The sequence below is a fragment of the Bradysia coprophila genome (genome assembly GCF_014529535.1).
Source record: "Bradysia coprophila strain Holo2 chromosome IV unlocalized genomic scaffold, BU_Bcop_v1 contig_5, whole genome shotgun sequence".
Lineage (NCBI taxonomy): Eukaryota > Metazoa > Arthropoda > Insecta > Diptera > Sciaridae > Bradysia > Bradysia coprophila.
In genome coordinates, this window is record NW_023503374.1 from 5,265,206 (window position 1) to 5,289,876 (window position 24,671).

General features: G+C 37.3%; 1 protein-coding gene and 1 long non-coding RNA gene across 4 annotated transcripts; one reads left to right on the forward strand and one right to left on the reverse strand.

Moving 5' to 3' along the window:
- Positions 1 to 798: 798 nt before the first annotated feature.
- On the forward strand, positions 799 to 21,848 carry LOC119071719. 3 transcript variants are annotated; one of them, XM_037176731.1, is made up of 16 exons: positions 799 to 922; positions 6,428 to 6,636; positions 6,702 to 6,811; positions 11,668 to 11,740; positions 17,734 to 17,847; positions 17,921 to 18,117; positions 18,185 to 18,485; positions 18,554 to 18,718; positions 18,779 to 18,859; positions 18,925 to 19,113; positions 19,207 to 19,356; positions 19,608 to 19,688; positions 19,747 to 20,349; positions 20,419 to 20,547; positions 20,604 to 20,753; positions 20,813 to 21,848. In XM_037176731.1, the coding sequence occupies exons 2-16, from the start codon at positions 6,451 to 6,453 to the stop codon at positions 21,614 to 21,616; spliced, it is 3,333 nt and encodes a 1,110-aa protein (XP_037032626.1). In that variant the 5' UTR covers positions 799 to 922; positions 6,428 to 6,450; the 3' UTR covers positions 21,617 to 21,848. The 3 variants fall into 3 exon arrangements, with proteins under 3 accessions (XP_037032626.1, XP_037032627.1, XP_037032628.1); XM_037176732.1 differs by lacking the exon at positions 799 to 922 and adding an exon at positions 1,155 to 1,288; XM_037176733.1 differs by lacking the exons at positions 799 to 922; positions 6,428 to 6,636; positions 6,702 to 6,811; positions 11,668 to 11,740 and adding an exon at positions 17,216 to 17,253.
- On the reverse strand, positions 6,223 to 24,185 carry LOC119071840. The gene is made up of 3 exons (XR_005086744.1): positions 24,175 to 24,185; positions 12,227 to 12,230; positions 6,223 to 6,320 (listed from the first exon to the last, which is right to left on the reverse strand). It is a non-coding gene; the product is annotated as an uncharacterized LOC119071840 (long non-coding RNA).
- Between the last annotated feature and the right edge of the window lie 486 nt (positions 24,186 to 24,671).

The window sequence follows — 24,671 nt, forward strand, 5'->3', positions numbered from 1 at the left end:
AACGCAGTTCTGACAACATTATTACGCCAATAAACATCAGAGATGCAACATAATAAATCTTATATTCACGCGAAAGTCGGGATCCGTATTTATTGTTATTCCCTGAGGGTCTGAGATACCTTCAGTGTTTATATACTTTGGTATTTCTTGCTATTCCCTGAGGGTCTGCGATACCTTCAGTGTTTATATACTTTAATTTAACTCGCTCAAAATCAGTGTTACCAACACAGGTACTACGAATATTCAACTTGGTAGTGTACGTATATCACTCTTAGATTTATATAATGATAGGTGGCGCATCTGAATCGATAGCCTCATTTTTAGCTTTTCTAAAACGCAAAAGTAGTAGAATTTAAATTTATGGTCGAAAATTAATTCTAGTAATGTGGGAACCTAAATCATAATCCGCATTATCACCAAAATTCAGTAGTTTCGCCCGTTGCTCTTGATGATACTTTATAAACATAAAAGGTTTGTGCCAGTAATAAAGGCCTCTACATACTTACGCCGTTTAGCTGAGACCTTATGCTGTGCAACAGACCCAGTGTTATCTATCTAAGGTGTACTAGAAGCAACCTACTTTAATGGTACCTTAGTAAAATGGAAAAACACCCGAAGCTACAATTTGCTTATACCAATTCGACTTGGGATATGTATAGATTGTGGAAATTGTTCCTGTTATTTCCTGAACTTTGGAACGTGTGTAGTATGCCCTGTAATTATTCAAAGTTTGACATTTACATGTGAAAAAATTTCTCATATCAATCCGTCGAAATGTCAAAAATTCGAAAACGATATCGAAATTATGATGATCGGGCACCTATCATTTATATGTTGGTATCAATTTTTCATTGCGTCACATCAAATTTATTGAGATATAAACGCAATCAAAGTCAAAAGTAATCAACGACTGTGACACAAGGTGAGTTGAATTACTTTGCTTCCATTTCGTGACTTTCTTGTGTTTCTTTTAACTGTGAAGGTCATTAGATACTGAAATTGTGTTACTTAGTATTCCAATAATAAGAAGTCACCGTAACATCAATTTTATATCAAATGCAAATGGCCGATACAAAATCTTGGCTGCTGTCAACAGTCGTTTGATGACAGAAACGTCAACTGTCATTGAATGTCGAAATGTCTAGAATAGTGTTTAGTTCGTTCGGCTTTTGATGTAGCGTATTCGTAGGGAAGAAGTAAAAATAATACGGATTGCTCAATCAGAAAATTTGTGTTTTTTAAATTTTAATAATTTAATGCTCTTTTGTGTGTTCGTTGTTGTTATGGAGTAAGTCTTTTAATGCCATTTTTTGGTGCATTTGATACTTAATTTACGTTATCGCAATTTCAAGAGTTATAATCGAGCGGAATCGTTAAATTGATCGTACAAAAATTAAATAAAATTCGAAAAGTGTTTACTTTTTGATCGTATACGTTTACGTTTACGTAAGGGTCTCCTAAGGTTCTTTTACAGCCCTTCAAGGGACAAATAATTGAATTTTGCCGTATAAGGAACAACGTGATTTTGAAAAGTGTTTTTCCTAGAAAACTGGAAAATTAAACTTTAGTACTTTGCTTCAAGTGGGGGTTCACTTTTGTAGAACTAACATGATTTAATTCGAATGATCATCGTAAATCTTACGAGAAGTTTATGCATCGACTGCAACAAGTTGCATAATAGGCGGAATTTGTTTACTGATGGAATAAACACTTGTACAGGGAAAGACGTCCAAAATTATCCACAATGTGTAAGCTAGTTTAAAAACACGTCGTGTGCGCAAAACAGCCTCCAACATGTTGTGTAATGTCAATGCATGGTTTTGTACTTGTGGAAAATTTTTATTTGTTTAAGTAACACCATCTAAAAATCTGATTGTTCTACACCTATTATGACTAAAAACATTTTTTATCGTAATTAGACAATATACAGTCACTTGTAGTTATCGTAAGAGAGTATTGTCGGATCATACAAATGGGACAGCATTAAATTTGGTGATAAAATTTGAAGTGGCGCCACCATTTTTCTGAGAAGAAGTGTCATCATTGATGAAAAATTTACCTGATCACCACTGACCAGGCTAGCAACAAACTTAATGCACATTTTTTTGTGAAGAGATTTTCAATATATTTTACTGATATGACAGGCCCCATTCGTTTGCACACCGTTCTGTTGCGTTTTCAAACGTACATGGACAGGCCAAGCTAAGGTGGTAGATTTGAATACATTAAAATCCGACCAATGAACGTCAACACATCCTATACTTTCATTGAATCCGACAACTCATTGCAGAACGCAAAAATCAAAAAATTTATTGTCAGTTTCCAGATTACAAAAACTGTAATTTTAAGTTTGACAGTTCCATGCAAATGTTATGTAAATAACATAGAGGCAGATAGTGCAGTTGATAAGGACCATTTATACGAGAACGTTTACACTCGTATAAAAGCTGGGCTACCTCTCTAAAAGTTTATTTTTCTCATTGCAAAGCAGGTAAAATTATCATTAAGGAACCTACTGATAATTTTACCTACTTTACAATGAGAAAAGTTAACTTTTAGAGAGGTAGCCCAGCTTTTATACGAGTGTCAACGTTCTCGTATAAATGGTCCTTATCAACTACTTTAAGACTCAGAGGAATTATGACCCGAAATTCATTGAAAAATTATATCACACACACCACTAACACGGAAACGTCAGCTTTCCTTCTTTTGACATTATGATGAATCCATATACGTTTGACATTAAGAGTCCCTTTTTGTCTGTACACGAAGATGTCACACACACACACACACACACATTTAAATATCTGATTTTTCATTTGAATTTGTCAGTTTGTTCTATTGAGTAAATAATCACTAATTTTATGAACATAATTAACAATATAGTAAACTGAAAGGCGAAAATGTTTTCAACCCAAATTATAAGATAAGAATCACTACATTTCTGTTGTATTTGTCACCTTTTTTGACAGAATTTCAGTTTTATTTTTCTTAATTAGTCATATAATCTTCACTGGTCACGTCTACGTTGTTTCGCTACAAATCGTTTCTAATGACTGTACAAAATAATGAGCATGTGTATTCCAATGATTGTGACAACATCATAATCGCTTTTCTCTTTCACTTCATCCTTTATGCGTGAGAGAGCACTAAAGTTTTGTTAAAAATGCGATTACCTTTACCACTTTACTCAAATTTACGAATGCAAATTTCGTTCAAATAAAGTTGGCGAAAAAGGTCTTAAGTGTCCATTCCACTCAACAAAAAGTACTCCGTGAGAGAGCCGTGCGAGAGCAAGCTGTCAAATAAACAAAGAAAAAATTGAAAAAAAATCAATTTTGTCTCTCACACGGAGTACTTTTTTGGTAAGAGGAAACTAAGCATTAGTTTTAGTTAATGGTTATATATATGACACGTTTCCGGTCTGATTGTGTTAGTAGATTGATATATAACGAACCGGTTTCACGAAAAAGAAACGAAGGTTTTTTTATCAAGAGTGAGACCGAGAGGCATCATACTTTTCCATATTTCCTAAATTTTTACACATTTTACTTAAAAATTTGGAAAAGTTTACGAAAATTCGGGAAAATACCTTTCCAATGGGTAGGTACTAATCGCACAAAGTGCGAATAGTCATAGAGAGTCTAATCGCACGGCACTTTGTGCAAAAAGTCTTTATTTGACTATTCGCACAATGTGCCGTTAGTCTTTATTTCACTATTCGCACTTTTCGAGTAAACTGAAAAGCTTCGTATGATGTAGTTGATGAATGACATAAATCATTAAAATGTAACCGTTAATGCTTCGTATTATGTTTTAACATAATCACCATCTTCTACAAACATTTTGTAGATTGAGAATCACTCTCTTCTTCAAATACTTTGTAAACGGTAGCATGATTCTCTTCTAAAAACACTTTGTAAAAAGAAGCAATCACTTCCCCTACAAACACTTTGTAAAAAGAAGCAATCACTTCCACTACAAACACTTTGTAAAAAGAAGTAATCACTATCTTCTACAAACACTTTGTAAAAGGAAGCAGCACTCTCTTTTACAAACACCTTTAAAAATGAAGCAGCACTTTCTTCTACAAACGCTTTGTAAAAGGAAGCAACACTCTACTCTAGAAACACTTTGTAAAAGATGGCACCACTATCTTCTACAAACACTTTGTAAAAGGAAGCAACATTCTCTTCTACAAACACTTTGTAAAAGGAAGCAACACTATATACTACAAACATTTTGTAAAAGGAGGCAACACTTTCTTCTACAAACACTTTGTAAAAGGAAGCAGCACTCTACTCTACAAACACTTTGTAACAGGAAGCAGCACTCTCCTCTATAAACACTTTGTAAAAGGAAGCAGCACTCTCTTCTACAAACACGTTGTAAAAGGAAGTAGCACTCTACTCTACTCTAATGGCGACAACACGCCGGAGATACAAAGGCGAATCATGGCGGCAAGCAGGAGCTATTACGGGCCAAGTTTACAAAACGCTTATTCGCCCGGTTCTAATCTACGGATGCGAGTCTTGGACGGTGAAGAAAAGCGATGAACAGTTGCTTCTATCGTTCGAGCGTAAGGTCTTCCGTACCATTTTTGGAGCAATGCGCGAAGGTGAAAGGTGGCGGCGACGGTACAACTTTGAACTGAAACGTGATTTTGGTGAACCGGATATTGTGGCAGTGGTGAAAGTCCAACGGTTGAGGTGGGCGGGGCATCTAGCACGCATGGATATGAACAGAGCCCCCTCGATGTTATTCCGAAACGATTCAGAAGGGCGACGAGGAAAAGGCCGTCCAAAGATGAGATGGATAGATGGCGTCGAATCAGATCTACGGACGCTGGGAATAAGAAGTTGGCGAAGTGTAGCAGGGGACAGGGTTCGCTGGAACCGGATTCTCGATCAGGCCAAGGCCCACAAGTGGCTGTAGCGCCGGAGAAGAAGAAGAAGAAGACTCTACTCTACAAACACTTTATGAAAGGAAGCAGCACTCTCTTCTACAAACACCTTGGTAAAAGGAAGCAATCACTCTCCTCTACAAACACTTTGTAAAAGGAAGTATTACTGTATTCTTTGCAGTGCTCGTAGAAGTAAATGATGCTTCCGTTTACAAAATGTATGTAGAAGATGACGATGCTACCTTTTACAATATGTAAAAAACGTAATACGAAACATTAACAGTTAAATTTTCATGTTTTAAGTCAATGCTGGCTTTATAAATAACAAAATAAAAAACTTTTAAGTCTAGTGAAAAAGTCCGAAAAGACTAATCACATTCTGTGCGAATAGCGAAAAAAAGACTAATGGCACTTTGTGCGTATAGTTAAATAAAGACTAATCACACTTTGTGCGAATAGCCTTTTCGTTCCAAAAATAGTCATTGTTAATATCGATTCTTAATCGGCCAGACAGATGATTTGGCGTGGGGTAATTCTGCACACGGTGCTAAATCAACGCATTTTTCAACTACGTAAAAGGTGAACTCGTACACAAATTTTCGATACCAAAATTCCTTTCATTAAGTCCATGCGCAGCAGAGTAAAATAAACCAGGCAGGAGCGGTTCATTTTCGAAACGTCAAATAAGGGACCTAATACACGGGATGAAAATGAACTTAAATGAGCACTGACATAAATTGAAAAATTTTATTCGCAAAAAATATAAGGCTACTAGATTATTCAGGTCCCTAGTCAAATCAGCGTTCCTGCCTGGTTAACTTTACTCTGTCGTGGTCCATGACATGGCTAAAAAGAATTTGCAGCAATAAACTCGCGTGTGCGAGTTCTCCTTTCACGTTGTTTAAAAGTGCATTCTTTCTGCACCGTGTGCCAGATTCCCCGATACCGATGATTTGTATGAGTTAAAGAATATGCTGCATCACAGCTGAAAAATATTACCTCCAATTTTTAAGCAAATCAATAATAATCCTTACCTATAGTGTTTGAGTACAGGCAACGTACTTCAAGCATGAGTGGTACTCTAAATTGAGCACTGAAACGGAACAGTGTATCAAACAAATTTTGGCACTGTAAAAAAATCTGAAAAATAATTCTTTACAAAATATTTGGCAGCTGTCCCTCGAAATACTTTTGCTTGTTCGTTTGTACTATTAAGAAAATTTAAAGCTCTTTGAAGCAATACTCTCTCTAGCAAACAAACTCTCAGCTTCATGTGTCAAATTCACACCTTATTTCTTTGTATTATACAAACACTATTCTACATTTTGACTGACTACGCTGTAATGTAAATTCCAAAGGCTACTTGATTCTTTCACCACTTTAATCAAAGTAGTTTGGTTGCCTAGATAGGGTATTGCTTGAATCCATAAGCTAGGTCGTTGATTTTAAGACTTCCCAACACTACTGACCCCCGATTGTAAAGCAAATTAATTAACGGCAACAATTTTAATTCATTTTTTCCAGCAATTTACCCATGAAACATTACAATGTCGTTCTGCAAATATTGTTTCGTGAGGACATGCTCTATCAACTCGAAGCGGAACCCCGACAAATACTTCTTCCGCGTACCATACAACAAAGAAATCCGACGTAAATGGTGTGTGTCAGTTGGCCGCGACCCTGACAGCTTAAGTTATGCTTCAGCTGCATTTTGTTGCTCCGATCATTTTAATGTAAGATTTGTGTGGCTCGTTTGAGCGCTGCTGAATTTTACTAATTGTTTTCTTTTTTCGTATAGTTTAAAGCAGATCTGAACCGCATAGCAAGCACCAAAACTGCGCCAGTACTTAGATCGGATGTGCTGCCATCGTTGGAACGACATGATAACCAGATGGAGATTGTTGAAGTGTGAGTTTTTATGTTTGGTTATTGCAAATATCATTTATTTATGATCGTAATGAAAATGCATGAGGCATGCGCTTTCGTCCGAACTTTCTTCCCCTCAGCGTAGGTATGATGGACAGGTTTATGTATTGCGGATTTCCCTATAATTGCTCTACAACATTGCCAAAGTAAAGTTAGCTACTATATAGACACGTACAGTTAATGGAACCTAGGAGTAGCTGCCGATCTGATTCACACACTATACTATGTTTACAAACCCTAAGAGTAATTACACCTAGAGAGGAAATTCGTACGACGAAATGTGGTCCCAACATTAGTATGTATTTGATCACATTTCGTATAATTTTAACCGACATATGTATGCGTTGACGCTTTTGATATAATAGTTCAATTTGCCCATTTTGTTTGAAATTTCCTCTCTAGGTATAATTACTCTTAGTACAAACCAGAAACAAAAATGCAGAAAATAAAAATCGAAATAATCAAATCAGCCTTTATACGCTCGGAATTTTCAAAACGCAATTTTCATAATGGTTCGGTTCTCAAAAATCCCTGCGTATCTTACATTTAGTTAATACGTTAAACAGTTAAAATTCAACTCATTTAATCGGATCATCATCGCCAACGGTCGCCCATGTTTTGATTTATTGCTCTACTAACGGGAAGTTATTGTGGGTCGTCAGATGTTATATTTTCCATATTTAAACACTGAATGTAATGCAAATCTTCAGCGGATCACTAATATACGGAACTCAAGTTTTGGGTCAATTTAAAAGCAGCTGCATATAAAAGTGCCCGAGTAGGTATGTAATTTGATTGACCACTGTTTCAAGGAATCAAAAGGGAGTGTGAACCCTCTCGTAGTTTACACAGTTCAAGATTCTCAAGTGCATTTAGCAGCTTCAACCGTATAAACAGTTGATTGTATATGTGGATCAGCTGAGAAACAGCTGAAGCAAATTCATGCTGAAATTTCACTGCCTCTGACTGTAAATACAATGTATGTAAGACAGAATGTCAAAACAGGTCAACTTCAAAGCTGAAGTTTTCCAGTTTGGAGATTTATGCTTGAATATGTTGCAATTTTATTATGAACAACTATTGAACTATTTTACCTATTGTCGAAGATTCATTCTAAGTGTTTGACTCAATTTAGCATGACCTAAATTATAACTGTTCCGAGTCTTAAGAGCAGAATCAAATTTCGCTTGTTACTAACAATTTCTATGGAATATGGCCAAGGCTGTCTTCACAACATCTTCATGGGAGAATAATTTTTTGTATGAGAATCTACTGTATTATCGTCAAGGTTGATGTGTCGCCCGCGTATCTGCATCTGCGTGATCTCTTCAAATGTGGCAGCATGAACAATGGAAAAGAAACAGCGCAAAAATTCTGTTGAAGTCGTTAGTGCTACATTGGAATAAATGAAGGGAATTCGTGTTACATTCGAATACACCCGATACTTAGGTTCCGTGTGTTTTTGCGGATTTGCTCAATGGTTTGATATTTTCTCCTAAGAAAAGCCCATGGTTCCTGAACAGACTCGGCATCGTAAATGTAGATATATTGGTACGGATCTCAGATCATACAGCATCAACGCCAGCGCTCCCGTGTCAAATCACCCATTTAAAGTGTCTTAGTATCTGGTTTCCCATTACCTCTCTCTTACCTGGTTATAAACTTAACCAAAGTAAAGTTTTTGCGTGCTTAATGTTCTGCATTTTTATTTGTTCCACATCGTTTTCTATGCTATCAGCAGACAAGGTAGTGCAATGTGATGGAATGCATGTGGAGCGAATAAAATGATGGAAACGAACAAAACCCACGAAAAGTAAAAACTTATTTTGAATTAAGTTTATTCCGTTTCATACGCGCCACAAGTCAAAAAAGTGAATCTGCTGGATTACCAAGGTCTCGAAATTTCTACTTTCGTTTGATGTGTTCACCCTTGAATTATAACATTCTTGACGTAATAGCTGAGCCGTGTAATGGTTCGTGCTTTATGATGAGAACACAGTTCATGACAAATGTTTAAGAGCTCTGTCTGCCTATTGATTGCTTGTTTATTAGTTAAAATAAATTTTTTCCCCATTCTGGCATGCGGAATGGTGAACTTCAACTAATAACTAACCAATAAATTACAAAAAAGAGAAATTTTCAGTCACACATTTGAAACTTCGCGCCGTATTTTTTGAATAATTTTGCAGTGTCGATTTTTCAGATATTTTTCACGAACTGTGTAAACTGGCGTTTACCATTTTCCCATTTGTAGAAAGTGTCAGTAATTCCGTATTGCTTGGTTAGTCCATATGAACTGACTTCTCATTACATTTAATTCCACGTTACCAGGAATTAGTCCTTTAACTTTCAGTCTTTCATTTTAGACTATTACATTACAACAGCGCATACTTCTTTATAATTTTATAGGAGCAGCACAGTTAGGCATTTTCGATAAAATTCATTCGATTGATAAAATATCGATTATTTCGTTAGAACCGATTTATCGATATTTTCGAAAAATCAGTATCAATCGAATGTTTCATGTATATAATCGATGAATATCGACTCATAATCGGTAAATGTCGACTGGTAATTCGATGATCAGTCGATATTTATCGATTTTCGATAAAACATTCAATTGATATTGGTGTATCGGGCAATCACTAACAAAATGTTCCATGGTCTGCTCCTCACCGCAATGGCACAACGGTGAATCAATGATTTCCAATTGTCCATGTTCGTTGATTCTCTGTAAAAGCACCAAAACGGTTTACGAGACTTTAACCTCAGTGGGATGGATGCCGTTGCCATATCATTGTGAATTGGAAGTTCTTCGTTCATCCTTATTTTTACACATTCACGCAACGCAGATTCTTCCATCAAAACGAAAGCTGGTGCAACTTTACTGAGAACTCTAAGCCATTCCAATTCTGTTGACTGACGTTCAGTCACTGAACTGTACCACAGATAAGTCGGAGGGCAACGTTTATTTGTGTGTCGACCATTTTAGTGTGACAGCTGTTCATCCACACCGGTGAGCAGTAGTCAGCTATCGACATGACCAAAGACTGAGTTGTGAACCGTAGTGTTTTTGTCGTGCAAAACTCGCGAAATTTTTTAAAATCAATCGTCTAAAACAGATACACAAATATCTATTGTTGTCTTGCGACCAGAAAACGTTTCATTACTGTGTAAACAAAAACCAGTTTTTCGCTTTTCTGGGGTCAAGACAACAAAATACCGTACCGAAACACAAACTTCCCACAAGATTCAACAAAAAATATCTAAGCGATACAGTAATGTACTATTTCAACTCGATCGAAATGAGTCCAGTCTGTTTGCATCGATGGTTATTTCTCCGAATTGGCTGAGATTCGGTCCGGGATACCTCAAGGTTCGGTCTTGGGTCCGTTGTTGTTCTCAATGTATATCAATGACCTGCCGAGCTGCCTTAGATCTGCATCGCACCACATGTTTGCTGATGACGTTCAGTTGATGTACTCCAGTCCCAAAGATGCGGTCAATCAGGCCGTTTTTCGTGTCAATCAAGACTTATACGCAGTCGATCGCTGGGCTCGTGAAAACTCCTTGAAACTAAATGCCAAGAAGTCTCAAGTTATCCTGTTTGAGGATTCTAGATCCTTGTCGCCTAGCCGACTTCCTCCCGTCCTTCTCGGTGGTATAGTCATCCCGTATGCAGACAAGGTTCTGAACCTTGGGCTTGTTATGGATAAGAGGCTGACCTTTAAAGACCAAGTGCGCGAGATTTGCTCGAAGGTGTTTGCCAGGCTTCGTAGCCTATGGCACCATAGCCACGTGTTCTCTCGGAAGGTTCGGATGATGCTGATCAAGTCGCTCGTGCTGCCTGCCTTTACGTATTGTGACTCGGTTTACTCGACCAATTTATCTTCCGCTGATGCTAGGTCATTGGGTGGTGCTTTTAGTGCCTGTGTCCGTTTTGTCTTTGGATTGAGGCGCTACGACAGCACTCGTGATCGCGTCGACGAGTTATTAGGGTGTGATATTATGACGTATCTGAAGCGTCGGCGTTGCTCGTTCATGCATGGCCTTGTTCTTTCTCGTGAGCCGGGATTTCTCTTTGATAAGCTGACCGAGGGGAGGTCAGGACGTAGCCGCCAGTACGTCATTCCGAGGCATGTTTCGACCCAATATGGCCGGTCGTTCTTTGTGAGGACTGTAGCTGACTATAATGCGATTCCCGTCGGAGTGAGGATGCTTAGCTCTGTGTCGAGGTTCTCCAACGCATGTCGAGATCACGTACGTCCCCATTGAGTCAAAAACGCTTTGCACACGGGGTTTGCTTGTCGGCTCTGTGACTGGAGTCCTTCGTTTCAAGATTATTATTTCTTTTCTTTATATAATGAATGTTTCTGCGTTGCTTGCGGGCGTGGTGTCTGGTAGCACCGTAGGTGAGTTTATTTGTTCATTTATACTCTGAACTAAAAATCTTATTTTCCCATTTAATGCCGTCACTTGCTATTTTTTTTTTTATATATATATTTTTATCTTTGTTATGTTTAATTATCGATAGAGAGAGTTGAATAGTGTTTGTTAAATCGAAAGGATATTTGTACAAGGTTTTTCCTTTTTGTCCTGTTGAATAAAGTTGAATTGAATTGAATTGAAATGAATTTTCAGTCAATAAGTTCTTATGTGCCTTTCCAAAAAGGTCACATTCATAAAGTACGTTGCGCTCCGACCGTAAGAAAAGATGCCTCGCTTTTTTCAAGCTATGTCGACATCAAAAAATAAATAAGTTTTGAACTTAAGAACATAGAAAGGAATAAGGTCATCGTTTTAACATTGCTGATAGATTTTCGATTCGTCCGTTACAGTGACAGCGAGGAAGACAGACCCGGAGAGAAAGAACCAAAAAATTTATTCGTCCGTGAAGTGGTTTACATTGAGGTAAATTGACGTGATTTACACAGCCTTAATCAGCTTTTTCCCTAGTAATGAGTTGGACTTGCTGGGAATATATTTCGTCTTTAATTCCAAGACGTCAGTACTGCTGTAACATTAACAATTCATTGATAATACTTAGTTCGCATTGAGAAAGGTCATCATTTCGAACCTTTATTGTTACATTCAGTATAAATAAACTACGATCCAACGTTCAATGTTCGTATACAGCGTGTGTTGTGTCGTCAATTTCATTAAATGAAACCAAAAGCACACCTAAGCGATGATTCTCGTAAATTTAAAAACCTTAAAATTTACTAATCGTATCAACGCACTTCAAGCATGAATGGTACTCTAAATAGGGCACTAAAACTTGACAGTGTGTCACAAAACTGTAAAACGCTGTAAAAAACAATTTCTTACAAAATAGTACTCTATTTAGCAGCTGTCGATTATGATCATTTTTTCTTGAAGTGCGTTGATCGTATGAACCATTCTTAGCATTAAGGTGACAACTGTCAAATCCCATAAGAACTGCATGAGAATCGAGGCCTAGGATCAAGAACATTGATCACAGTGCCATTCTGATGTTGAAACTCCGGAGTGCAACAAGAAAAAGCGATGTGTGTTAGAGACGATTCACATCCGGTAAATCGAAACTGTGTCAACAGAATGACGGTTTTTGATAACATTATTTGAATCTGTTGCGCCAAACAGGAATGACAATTGCATTGTTTCATCCATACAGACAACTATATGTTAACCGATGTCAAAGCTCTTTGTCATTGTGTTTTGTAGCATAAATTTTGAAATTTGCCCGGGGGAGTTGCGGGAAGAAGAACAACTACACGAATCGAATAGTAAGACTTAAATTATTTGCCGCAGCATTTACGTGTACCGATTGTTCAATATTCAATTATAACCAAATACATACAATAGTACCGAATTGGCAATATACTCACCGAAATTCGTCATTTTACTATATTTCAGCCAAAATAAGAAAACTTTTTTTCACGATCCTGAATACAACGCGTAACTCGATTTTAAACACATTTTGCTTAAAACGTAAGCACTATGAGAACTATGTTAAGAACTATGTTAAGAACTTCCTGAATTCATTGTTTTCCCAGCAATTTGTTACTGATCGATCGATCGATCCGAAAGAAGACAAATTTTGTTGGGATAAAACATGGAAAACGCGGAAATAATGATTATAAAAAACACACTCCATTACAATGAATGTCGGATAATTTCTTTTAAAAACGCCTTTTTTTATTAAGTATGACCCGACCTGACAGTATCAATTCAAATTTGTTGAATCAGAAATTTGCATCTGACAAAAGCATGTACAAATTTACAGAACAGCAAAACAAAATCAAATTCATCGTATGCGAAATCCGAAATAAAATATGAAAACTAGTAACTGGTGTTATCCGAACATCACAACAATAAAATTCATCACTTAGGAATTAGGACTTAGGAAAACATTGAGCACCACCCGATAATTACTTTCAGAAGAAAAGAAAATTCTTTGATTTTAATTTCGCACAAAAACCATTCGCTCATGCTCATTCAATACCATCAATTACCACAAGTTTTTGATTTACACTTAACTGAACTTCAGGAAAAATGCCGAAAAAACGAGACATTTGAGCGAAAAGATTTGAAACAAATTTGCTTTTTTTTACTTATAATGTCGTAGAACAAATGGCTTTGCCACCGAATGGTTAAGTGGCAAATTTAAGGAAAATAGGAAATGATTCAATATTTTCTGGGCAAATCTCCATATTTCAAGGATGCGAGAATTCAAATCCACCATCAGATTAAGCAAATCATTGTAAGAAGTCTGCAAATTTGCCGAGCAAAGGTTGGCAAATTTGTCTTTTTCAGTACAAATTTGCAATATTTGATCGGCAAATTTGCGTAATTTCTGAATTAACTTGATCACTTTCTTTGCAAATCTCGGCAATTTTCCACGCACACTTCACAGATTTGAACACTTTTATAAAGAAAAACACTGATAAGTTCGCAAATTTGCGTTTTTAAAATTTTCAAAGCAAATCTTTGAAACAAATAATTTGTTTTCAACTTGATAAATCAAAACAACTTCGACATGATTTATACACGCATTTGACGGTTTACGTTGGCAACTTTGATGTCATTGTGTACTTTTGCGTATTTTTGTCAGTACGGCGCGGCGGGCTGGATTCGAATATTTGATTATTGACTGTGCGAAATTAATGTTAAAGAATTTTTGTTTTCTTTTGAAAATAATTATCGGGTGGTGCTCAATGTTATAAATTCCAATGTGATGAATTATTGTTGTGATGTTACGATACATCAATTACTAGTTTTCATATTTTATTTCGGATTTCGCATACGATGAATTTGATTTTGTTTTGCTGTTCTGTAAATTTGTACATGCTTTTGTCAGATGCAAATTTCTGATTCAACAAAGAATTGATACTGTCAGGTCGGGTCACACTTAATAAAAAAAAGGCGTTTTAAAAAAAAATTATCCGACATTCATTGTAGTGGAGTGTGTTTTTTATAATCATTATTTCCGCGTTTTCCATGTTTTATCCCAACAAAATTTGTCTTCTTTCGGATCGATCGATCGATCAGTAACAAATTGCTGGGAAAACAATGAATTCAGGAAGTTCTTAACATTCTTGAATGGCACTCATAGTGCTTACGTTTTAAGCCAGGGCCTAATATTTGAGAATAAATTCTCAAATTCTCAATATTCTCAAATATTCTCAAATATTCTCAATATTCTCAAATAATCTCAAATATTCTCAATATTCTCAAATAATCTCAAATATTCTCAATATTCTCAAATATTGTCAAAATCTTGAAATGAAAAAAAAACTGTAGATTCAGTAGTAGATTCAGGTTCGTGCTTCATGAATGCTTTAAAAAAATCCCGATTTTAATACCCCTGGGCCAGTTCGGAAAATTTAGGGCCGGTATCTATTTCTGATATCGAGGAGAACACGTGAATAACTGATGCCCACACTCTTCTACCGCTGTTTTGCGCGATTAGAAATTGGTCTGTCGATTCATAGTTTATTATTTAGTCAGACCGGAAACCGCCCTACCGCGATTCACCACAGCGTTATCGAGATTAGAAGATAGCGGGCATCAGTTACTCACGTGTTCTCCCCGATATCAGAAATAAATATTGACTATACATTTTCCCTAACTGGCCCAGGGGTACAGAGTAAAAGAATCACTTCCCGCTCATCTCTAATCCAGCAGTTAGAACGATCATCATGCATTTTGGTATAAAATCGGGATTTTTTTTTAAAGCATTCATGAATCACGAACCTGCTTCCACTAAGATTTAATACATTTATTTTTCATAAAGGTGATGTGATGTGCGAGAGTTTGAAGTTAATGGATGTCCATCCGGCTTTGTGCGTTTTTAGGAAATCTTTATTAAGCTGTAGGTTTAACTATTTGTTGCATACTTCTAAGGCATTTTCTATGAATGCTTATTTGAAGGAGGTAGATGAAGTTTTTCGTTCGACGCTTGAGGCGATTGCTAATGTTAGGCTGTTAAATTTTTCTTGGGATCAGGCTACCCTGCCGTTAGCTCAAGGTGGATTAGGTATTCTGAAAGTTGAGGAACTGGCACTTCCTGCGTATCTGTCGTCTGTGTATTCGACGTCTAGTCTGTCTGATGATATTTTGAGTAGGTTTGATATTAAGGTGGTCGATGATAGTGTTTTGGGATTAGTAAGTTCGATTCCTAGTGAATGTGTTCCAGGTAGTGATGATGAGAGGAAGGTGGATGACTGCTTGCGTCATCTACTAAAGAATCTTCAAAGTGGCTGCAAGTTGTCCAGTCGAGTCAGCTAGGTTTGCTATTAGATAACAATGCTGCGAGAATTGCTGTTGGTCTACGTTTAGGATCCCAATTATGCGAGGAGTATAGGTGTGTCTGTGCTGAGTTAGTTAAAAAGGACGGTTTGCATGGCTTATCATGCAAGGTTAAGACAGGGATAACGCCGCGACATGATTCTTATGCTTTTTCTGCTGCAGATGTTCCAACATTGTTACAGTCACCAGGAATTTCTAGAGATGACAGTAAAAGACCTGATGGAATGACTCTAATTCCGTGGAGTCATGGTAAATCTCTTTTATGGGATGTGACAGTGTGTGATACTTAATCATTATAGAAAACGTAAAGAAAATTATTTATTCACCCCGCTTGCTTTTGAATCTTTAGGTTGAATGGGTACAGAAACAAAAAATTTGTCACGAAATTAGGATCGTTGATCGCAAAGAATTTCAATTGCTATTCAAAGAGGAAACGCAGCATGTATTCTTGGAACATTGGGAAGGAATAGAGTGGACGATTTTTATTTATTGTAATTTCTGTTTATGAAAAGATCGATTTTTTACTGGCTGTGCACTTTCAGCAGTCTTTTTTTCGCTTATCTAAAAATAAAAAGAATATTGATAATATTTGAGAATAAATATTAGGCCCTGGAAGATGTTGTACAGAGTGGGTCTCAATACACCACCTTCTGGAACGCCAGCCAAAGCTAGGAAAATTTTAGACTTGTGGTCGTTCACACATAACACACATAAAAGTAACGCTGGGAGAGGAAGAATTGCTCAATTTTAATGAGATACAAAGGGAATTAAAGACATTTTGTGATGAAGACCCATGTGCCATACACTGTCAAAGGCTTTTTAATTTTTTCCCTAATAAATTCTTAATGAATTCCGTAGCGACGATTTCATCGGATCCATGTTGCTCTAAACAACAGTGCCTTTTTAATGAGAATAAACCGAAGTTCGGATATGACACATTATTTTTTACCTAGTTCGAGAATTAATTCTCAATATTCTCAAAATTCTCAAATATTCTCAAAATTCTCAAATATTCTCAAAATTCTCAATATTCTCAAATATTCTCAAAATTCTCAAAATTCTCAAATATTCTCAAATATTCTCAAATATTCCCAATATTCTCAATATTCTCAAATATTCTCAAAAATCTCAATATTCTCAAAAGCTGTTCTCAAGGCCCTGTTTTAAGCAAAATGAGTTTAAAATCGAGTTACGCGCTGTATTCAGGATCGTGAAAAAAGGTTTCTTATTTTGGCTGAAATATAGTAAAATGACGAATTTCGGTGAGTATATTGCCAATTCGGTATACTATTGTATGGATTTGGTTATAATTGAATATTGAACAATCGGTACACGTAAATGCTGCGGCAAATAATTTAAGTCTTACTACTCATGTAGTTGTTCTTCTTCCCGCAACTCCCCGGCACTCTTGTTTTTTGAATTTAATTTTTGGTTTTATTTAATTAAATTGACGACGTGTACCTATCGTTGTAAGTTTATTGTGATAACGCATTTCTAGTCCCATTTCTTCTAGGTTTTGTTGTTTTTTTATCAGACGCAACATACACTGACTGTATACGATCATTGAACAATGGTTTGTAGTTTATTGTACGGAATGTAAACAACTAACGTATAAAATGATGCACTTTCCTAGTGTAAACGAAGTATTATCAATGAGTTGCTGTTGTTACAGCCTTGATAATGTCTTTGAAGTAAAAACTTAATTAGATCCTATTTTTGAGAAAATGTTTTCTCGAATTTCCCTACAAGTCTTTATCGAAAAATTTCAATGAAATTCCAGAAAGTTGACGAAAATTCGAGAAAACATTTTCTCGAAAAGAGGCTGTGATGGCCTTAGTACTGACAAGCTCACCACAGGCAGTTAGTGGTCGAGTCGGAAAATTGATGAATTTTTCGATTGAATTCAATGGTTCTTGCGTAAAGTAAGACACCAGTCAGTGGTGAAATGAAAAATGGTTGTCATGATAGTCAAAACTTTTGTTACACATCATTTAATCATAGTACTTGAAATGTCGATGCAACGCATTCGACTTGGCCTCTATTGCCTGTTGTTTGTGCTCGTTAGTAGTGAGGGATAATTTCCGCGTTTAAAAACTAAATTTTTTCACAAAAAGGAAAGTTACAATGATCGTTTCCTGGAAGAAACCAATGATCAGGAAGACACTTTGAATACCGAACCGGACCGCAACGCAAACGATTCAATAGCTAAAGAAGTAATTGAAATATTAGTAAGTGTGGCACAAAGAACACAACCAAAATTGTCTCTGTTTTGATGATGAACCGCCCCTTTTTTTACTGTAGGATGATGAAACACCTGTAGCATCGTCGTCAGATAATAATACTGCCGGAACATCCCTACCAAATAAAATTGTTCTTTACAAAAACAAAGACAAGGCACCAATCCACTATGCACCATTGAAGGAAACACCGAACAAACCAATAATATTGAGACACATAAAGCAGTTGAGTTCAGACGGAAGACAAAACGCAGTGAAATTGTAAAATTCAAATTTCAATTCCCCCTAAACAAAAATTTATTTATCGATACCTCGACCACCATTTCAGTATTCCTGTTTCAAGTGTAAAACCACAGCCTACCGCAAAAATTCGGCTAAATCTCGCAAATTTAAAAATTCTGCCCGAAACTGCGATTTCAAAAAACTTGGTTGCAAAGTCAGCAATTGGTTCTACACCTGTTTCTGTGCGTCCAATTGCTCCGGTAGCACCTCGAACGTATACTGTAAACAAAACCAAATATCTGAATGTCAATGACTTGAAGAAGTCAAGAATCGAGCAAAATCTGAAAAGAAATCGGCCACAATCTGACGATGATGACGACTGCGTTTTGGTCGAAGAAGAAAATGGGGTGAGATTTCCTTGTTTGTTTTTTCTTTCCAATGGACAAAGAGTCAAAAGGCAATGATTCTATTCAAGCTGGGCAACATCAAGGAAATCGTCAGCACAAATAACCACAAAGACTCATCGATGAAATTCAAAACGACACTTCCTTCGTCTATCTCGATCAAATCGGTCTCGGGTGGCGAATCCTCGAGAACAGTGGAACGACCAACACTCGTTGCGAAAGTAACAACTAGACCGGTAAAACAGTGGTCACAACAAGAGAGTATCCACCTAACAAGACATCATTCCCCTTTCCAGCCAGCCAATTCCAATGCCCTTGTTCCAGTTCAGCCGCAATTGCGTGTGCGCGAATTTGGTAAAATCAGCGATGAGCTAAACGTAAAGTGTCTCACAATTCTAATTCATTTCATTTTTTTCTCTAATGGAACTTCCACCTATCGCAGGTCGATCAAGGTAAAGTATTCCGTCTCATCAAGTTGATGATATCGGAAAATCAGTTACTGCTGGGGCGCCACACGGGTCAACTTGTTAGGATCGCAAGAACAAAATCGAATGAATTTAAGATTGCGAACACCATCTACTATTATCGGACGGATGCCGAACGTGAGAGGAACTACTTTTTCATGAACATTGTAAGTTCCGGAATGTCCGGACATAGAAACATTTACATAATTCACGTAACAAGCCCCCCCCCCCCATTTCACATTTAATTTTCATTTGCACAGACACGGCAGCCTCAGCAAGTTAATGAAATAATCCAAAGATGTTATGCTATTTACTGGGGTAGTCCCCGACGTGGTTGTGTCGGTGTCGTCGAAACTAAAGGTGTTCTGGACGATAAAACCAAAGATTTTGTATTTCAGCAGGTCAAAAAGGTGGGTGTGAAGCAAGTGTCGCTTTGGTGACACTATAGAATGGGAGTTACAACCATCGATTCCATTACCTCAACAAAATCAAATGATCTTCATTTACGCCTTATATTTGCGAGAAGCGACTGTCTGTTGGACTCGGATTTATTAAAAGGAAAGTATTGGTGTAGGACTGTACTGTAGCTCTCATATTGTATTGTCACCAAAAAGAACGTTCGCATCAGTCAGCTGATTCGATTAAATGCATTTGATTACAGAGTCTTTTCAACGAAAAAAGTCCGCCAAATATTAATTCACCTGCGCGGGTACAACCGGCTCCACTTATCCTACATAATATGGTAATTCAAACTAACTTTCATCGATATTTTCAACACTAAAGATAACAATTCTTTGCAGGCTCCTCAAGGTCGAGTTCCCACGAACAGTATGGTCGGTGTCAAACCTATCAAAGTAGTGTCAGCCATCGCAAAGTCTCAGAATGACACGGGGAAAGATCAACTCACCATAAATCTGGACGAAGATGGAAAGAATAATCCGCAATCAAGCAACACATTTCAACCATATCACGTCACGAAAGATGCCGTGCAGAGCCCGATCAGAAAAAATACTGCGACATACAAGACTATCAAGAGTATTGCTGTTCAAAGTCCAATTTCCAAGAGAAGTGCGACCTCCAAGACTACATTTGATGCAGTTCCAAAGCGAATTTCCAAAAGCAGTGCGACCTCCAAGCCTACATTTGATGCATTCCCAACGCGACCTGTAATTAAAAAACTTTCGACTCCGGAGAAAGCAAATGTGAAGACACCGCCGCGCGTTAAACCGAAGAAGAAACCAGCGAAGAGAATCTCACCAAAGGACGCGACCGCAAACAATGAACTGATAAGACTCTCCCATTTTCTGACCCCAACCATACGAAACTTGATCAACAAGTTGAAATACTTTGAACTGAAAAGTGGCAAGGTGTTTACGGTGAAAGTTGGTGACAGTATTTCAAAGGTAGCAATTTTCCACCTCATCGACCCTCCGCTTTTTCAATAATAAAACGATTTTCCAACTAAAATCCAGGATAAACCGTTCAACATTGTGTTCACCGAAAACAAGCCGCAATTCCTTGCAGATATTCGAGCGAAACCCGTACCAACGTCCCTGTATGTGTCAAAGTTGGTGAATTACCTATTCGATGCGATATACCCCGTAAGTACTGACAGTTTGAAATCTTAAGATCCTCATAATCACCGCTGTATTTGCAGTACATGAGAAATCGTCGCCGTGAGCCCATCCCAATACCTCCACCACAAGATATAATTTCGGACGCTACGCCTGAAGTAATGGAAGCGCTATTGATTAGCGAAAGTAAGCGAACGTACAAGGAAATCGCTAAGTTGGAGGCTTCGGTTAATGTAAGCGAACTTTCCCTCTATTACACAGGAATCCGTTGTACTCCCATTTCCAATTACAGAACTCACATGCGACACAGGATACTTCCGATTACAAACACAAATGTCGCATTTGCTCACAGACTTTCCAACGAAAATACCAATTGCAACGACACAAGTTTGTCACACATGATTCAAAGCCTGGCGAAAAGTCGGCAGAATCCAGCCCGTCGTCTACCTCAAATGTCTTGAGTACGATACCTGACACCATCAGAAACGCATTCCACGATTTGGAAACCGAATCCTGTCCAGATGACTTGCCATTGACGACAGCCATCAAAACGGAAAAACCAGAAGAGACAATCCTAAGCGATCGGTCGCTTCTCGTACCGCTGTACGAAGAACTAATTAACGAAGTACGAGACGACATTTCGCTGGTAAAATGTAAACAAGAACCCGAAGAACATTTCGAAATGACCACGTTACCACTGTCGACGGACAACGGATTGAAGAAATCCAACCGACCAGCGAAAAAAAGAAATTTTGAGACGAATAATGGCAGTGGCGACGAGACAGACTCAGCACCGGAATGCTTACAAACATCGACAGACGCCATGGAAGAGCGTCGACGAACTTTTGAGGAGTTTGTGGCATTAGAACGGCAGCGACAAGAGAAAGCGACACGAATTGCAAAAGTGAAAGATACTGAAAAGGAACGTAAAACCATGCGGTCCAAACGTTCCAAGGCAATCGGTCACCGGAAGGCTAAGAAGAATCTCGCGCCGAAAATGGTTCCCCGAAAGCCGATTAAATTATCACGAGCAAATAAGCTGATCAAGCAATGGCCATCGTTAACCGTTGATCTGATCGACATTAAAATGAAATAATTTCCCCCGGTGATTTAACGCAAAATTAAATAAAATTTAAGATTGCGGCAATGAATTGCAGACTGAATTGATAAATTATTTTTGATTGTTAGTGAATTGAAAACACTTGAAAACCCTGTTCTAACGCAACAGAAACTTTCTAATTTTATAATCTACACGCGCAATACAAGAAAATATTTGTAAATGGAAAACTAAAATGTTCCTGAAAATAAATTCATTTGAACTAGCACAATACTTACTTACCCTTTGTTCTAGCTTAGGCACGTAAATGCCTCTAGCAGTGATGCTCTGATAAGGAAGTCGTACAGAAACGGGTCTCCCCTCTCGTAGCTGAAGTTACCACTCTAAAAATCGTAGCTCCACTTGAACCACTACTGTATTTTGCCAGATAAAGATGTAGTCATAAAAGTCCAGAATGTGCCGTCCGAAAACCTGTCATATTCTTGCATTGTAACTGAGGGTTGTTTGGCTGTAATTTCCGAGACTTTTTGGCTGCTTTTTCCGAATAAAATAAAGCAAAATTAAGAGAATCGTCTGAGTTTTACACAAAAGCAACATCACGGTTCCTTTTATCAACGAAGAAAAAAGACTTTTGTTCATGGACTATTTTTGGAAAAACTTTTTCCTTGAAACTTTCTACATTTTCTCGAACTAAGTATTTTTTCGTATTTTTTCCAAATTTTCCCAAAAATTCAGGAAAAATTGGGGAAATGTTTTTCCAAAAATAGTCCCTGCTTTTGTTTCTACTTCGATCTTAATTACCAAACCAATACAGTTCAAATTGAACCGTTCAGATGTTCATAAAATTTGATTTTACAGATTTTCTCATTTTCCCATTGACGGATTTTTGGCCGAATCATTCTTTAAACAATTTTTTTTTACCATGAAGCCTTCATTTTCGTGCAATTGTAAAAAACAAGCCGTCAGAACAGTCGGAGCGTTTGCTGCGACTGAGCCCAGTACGACCTGTAAGGACTCTAATTCACGAGTCGGTTATCTAATTCCCATAAACTTTTTGTTTGTCGATCGGCATTGTAAATACCTTTCATTTGACGTATCACTTACAAGTGTAGCGTTTTAATTGCCGTAGATATCTTCGAAAAACCCTAAAACACTTATTTAGCTCAGGAGGGGTCGTCCCAAATATGCCCATTTTCATATGGGGTCTAACAGTTATCATTATCTACCAGGAAAAAAAACAATTTTTAAAATCGGTTGCGTTACAAACGGCATGGTCTTATAAGCCCCCAGTACTTCGTACGGGGCTAAAAATGTTTAGGAAAAAACATGATCGACATTTCTGCACGATTACATAAAAATGAGCCATCATGGCTTTCCTTTAGACTGATGTTCCCTCAAATTTTTATAATTTGTGAATATATCGATATTAGATACAGACGTACTCGCTTAAACTTACAGAGACCATCCTCCATGGTCTACTAAAAAAACCCGATTGAGGAGAATGGGATACGTAACGATTTAGCAAAAAGCGATAAGTAGTGAGCCTTTTGTATTTACTAGACTCTCGAAACTCATATTTAAATGGTATCGTAAAGAAGGTACAAGAAGGTTCCGATGGAATCAATGGAACTAGCAAACCAAAAGCCGTTATAAACTCCAATGTTGAAAGATACCGACCATACCAAAAATTGTTCACAGTATCTCCATCTCCATCTGTATCTCGATGAAATGAATTCGGTGAACCTTTGTAGGTATTTTGAAGGAAAACGAAGACTGTGAACCATTTGTTCTCTGTTGGTTTCAAACAAAATGCCGACGTACACCGTATTGGACTTCATTAGTAAAAACGAGCTATCTAGGTAGAAATGGTAATAAAACTCAAGAGGAAATGATAGTTATGTATATGGGTAACTCCAGCTAATTTAGGATTTTTCGAAATATTTTCAACAAATGAAAACCGATTTCGGTAAACTTTTTTTTTCCTTGAAAGCTGTTGACCAGACGCGTCGTTTTATATTAGGTCGGTGGCCGTGGCCGAAAATCTCGGGGAGATACTGAAAGCTATTGACAAGACGCGTAGGTTGACACCAATATGAGGTCATTGGCATAATGTCTCGGGGAGATATGACCAAAAAGTGTTTGTTTGGATTCGACTTTCCAAGATATTCCCAATAATCTCAAATGATTTCTGTAAACTTGTTTCCATGTAGAAACGAATGCTATAATTCCACAATTGTACCAAATGACACAAAATTAAATTTTTAGAAGATTTTTGGTTCATTCTGCTTTGAAGTAAGGTGAAATCATCGATATAATATAGGGTAGATAAGTAATGTCAAAGCAACTTTATGCGGAAAGATCACATGGATGTATATGTACCTTAACTTACGTTTTGAGAAAGCGCGCGAAATAATGTCATACAAATATTTGAAAATAATTGAAACTTTGCATTTATCAATTTCCTTTTTTCTCTTCGTTTTGTGTTGTGATTCGTATTTTTTGCACTTGTATGTGTGCTATATTTCCGAAATTTCGTTCTTCGTGTCTCATTATCTTCAGTATATTATATCGATGGGTGAAATCACCTCGACCCAAACGTTGCCAAAATTACATTTTTTCATATAAAAACTGAAGATCGGTGTCGTTCGAAAGCTACAGCATATGACTTCACGAGAAAAATAACTTTGGCTCGATCAGGTTAGTTGGGTGAGTGAAGTAGGTGAAATCAGCTTCCCAGTGGTGATAAGTGTCATCCTCGAATTTTGACTCGTCGAGGTTATCTCGAAAAATTTTGTAACGATTTTTTTAAACGGTTTTGAGCCAAAGCCACATTTTCTGTGGGGCAACAACCACCAATTTGGAAAAAAAAATATTTCTGGTTATTAATGACCACCGAAAAATATCACTTTTATAGACACATCTCCCACAAATTTTGGGCTACCAACCTCATATTGGGCTTAAACTGCGCGTCTTAGTTTACAAAGTTTACAGAAATTTTACATTTGGTGACAATATTTCGAAAAGTCACAAACGTGTAACGCAACTAACCGCCGACTTCTTCGATCACACAAGTCAAACTTCGCAGGCTAAAAAT

Coding starts and splice junctions, on each gene's coding strand:
- LOC119071719 (XM_037176731.1), top strand. CDS start 6,451: ATGTCGTTCTGCAAATATTGTTTCGTGAGGACATGCTCTATCAACTCG. Junction 6,637..6,701: donor GTTGCTCCGATCATTTTAAT/GTAAGATTTGTG, acceptor TTTTTCGTATAG/TTTAAAGCAGATCTGAACCG. Junction 20,548..20,603: donor TATTCGATGCGATATACCCC/GTAAGTACTGAC, acceptor CTGTATTTGCAG/TACATGAGAAATCGTCGCCG.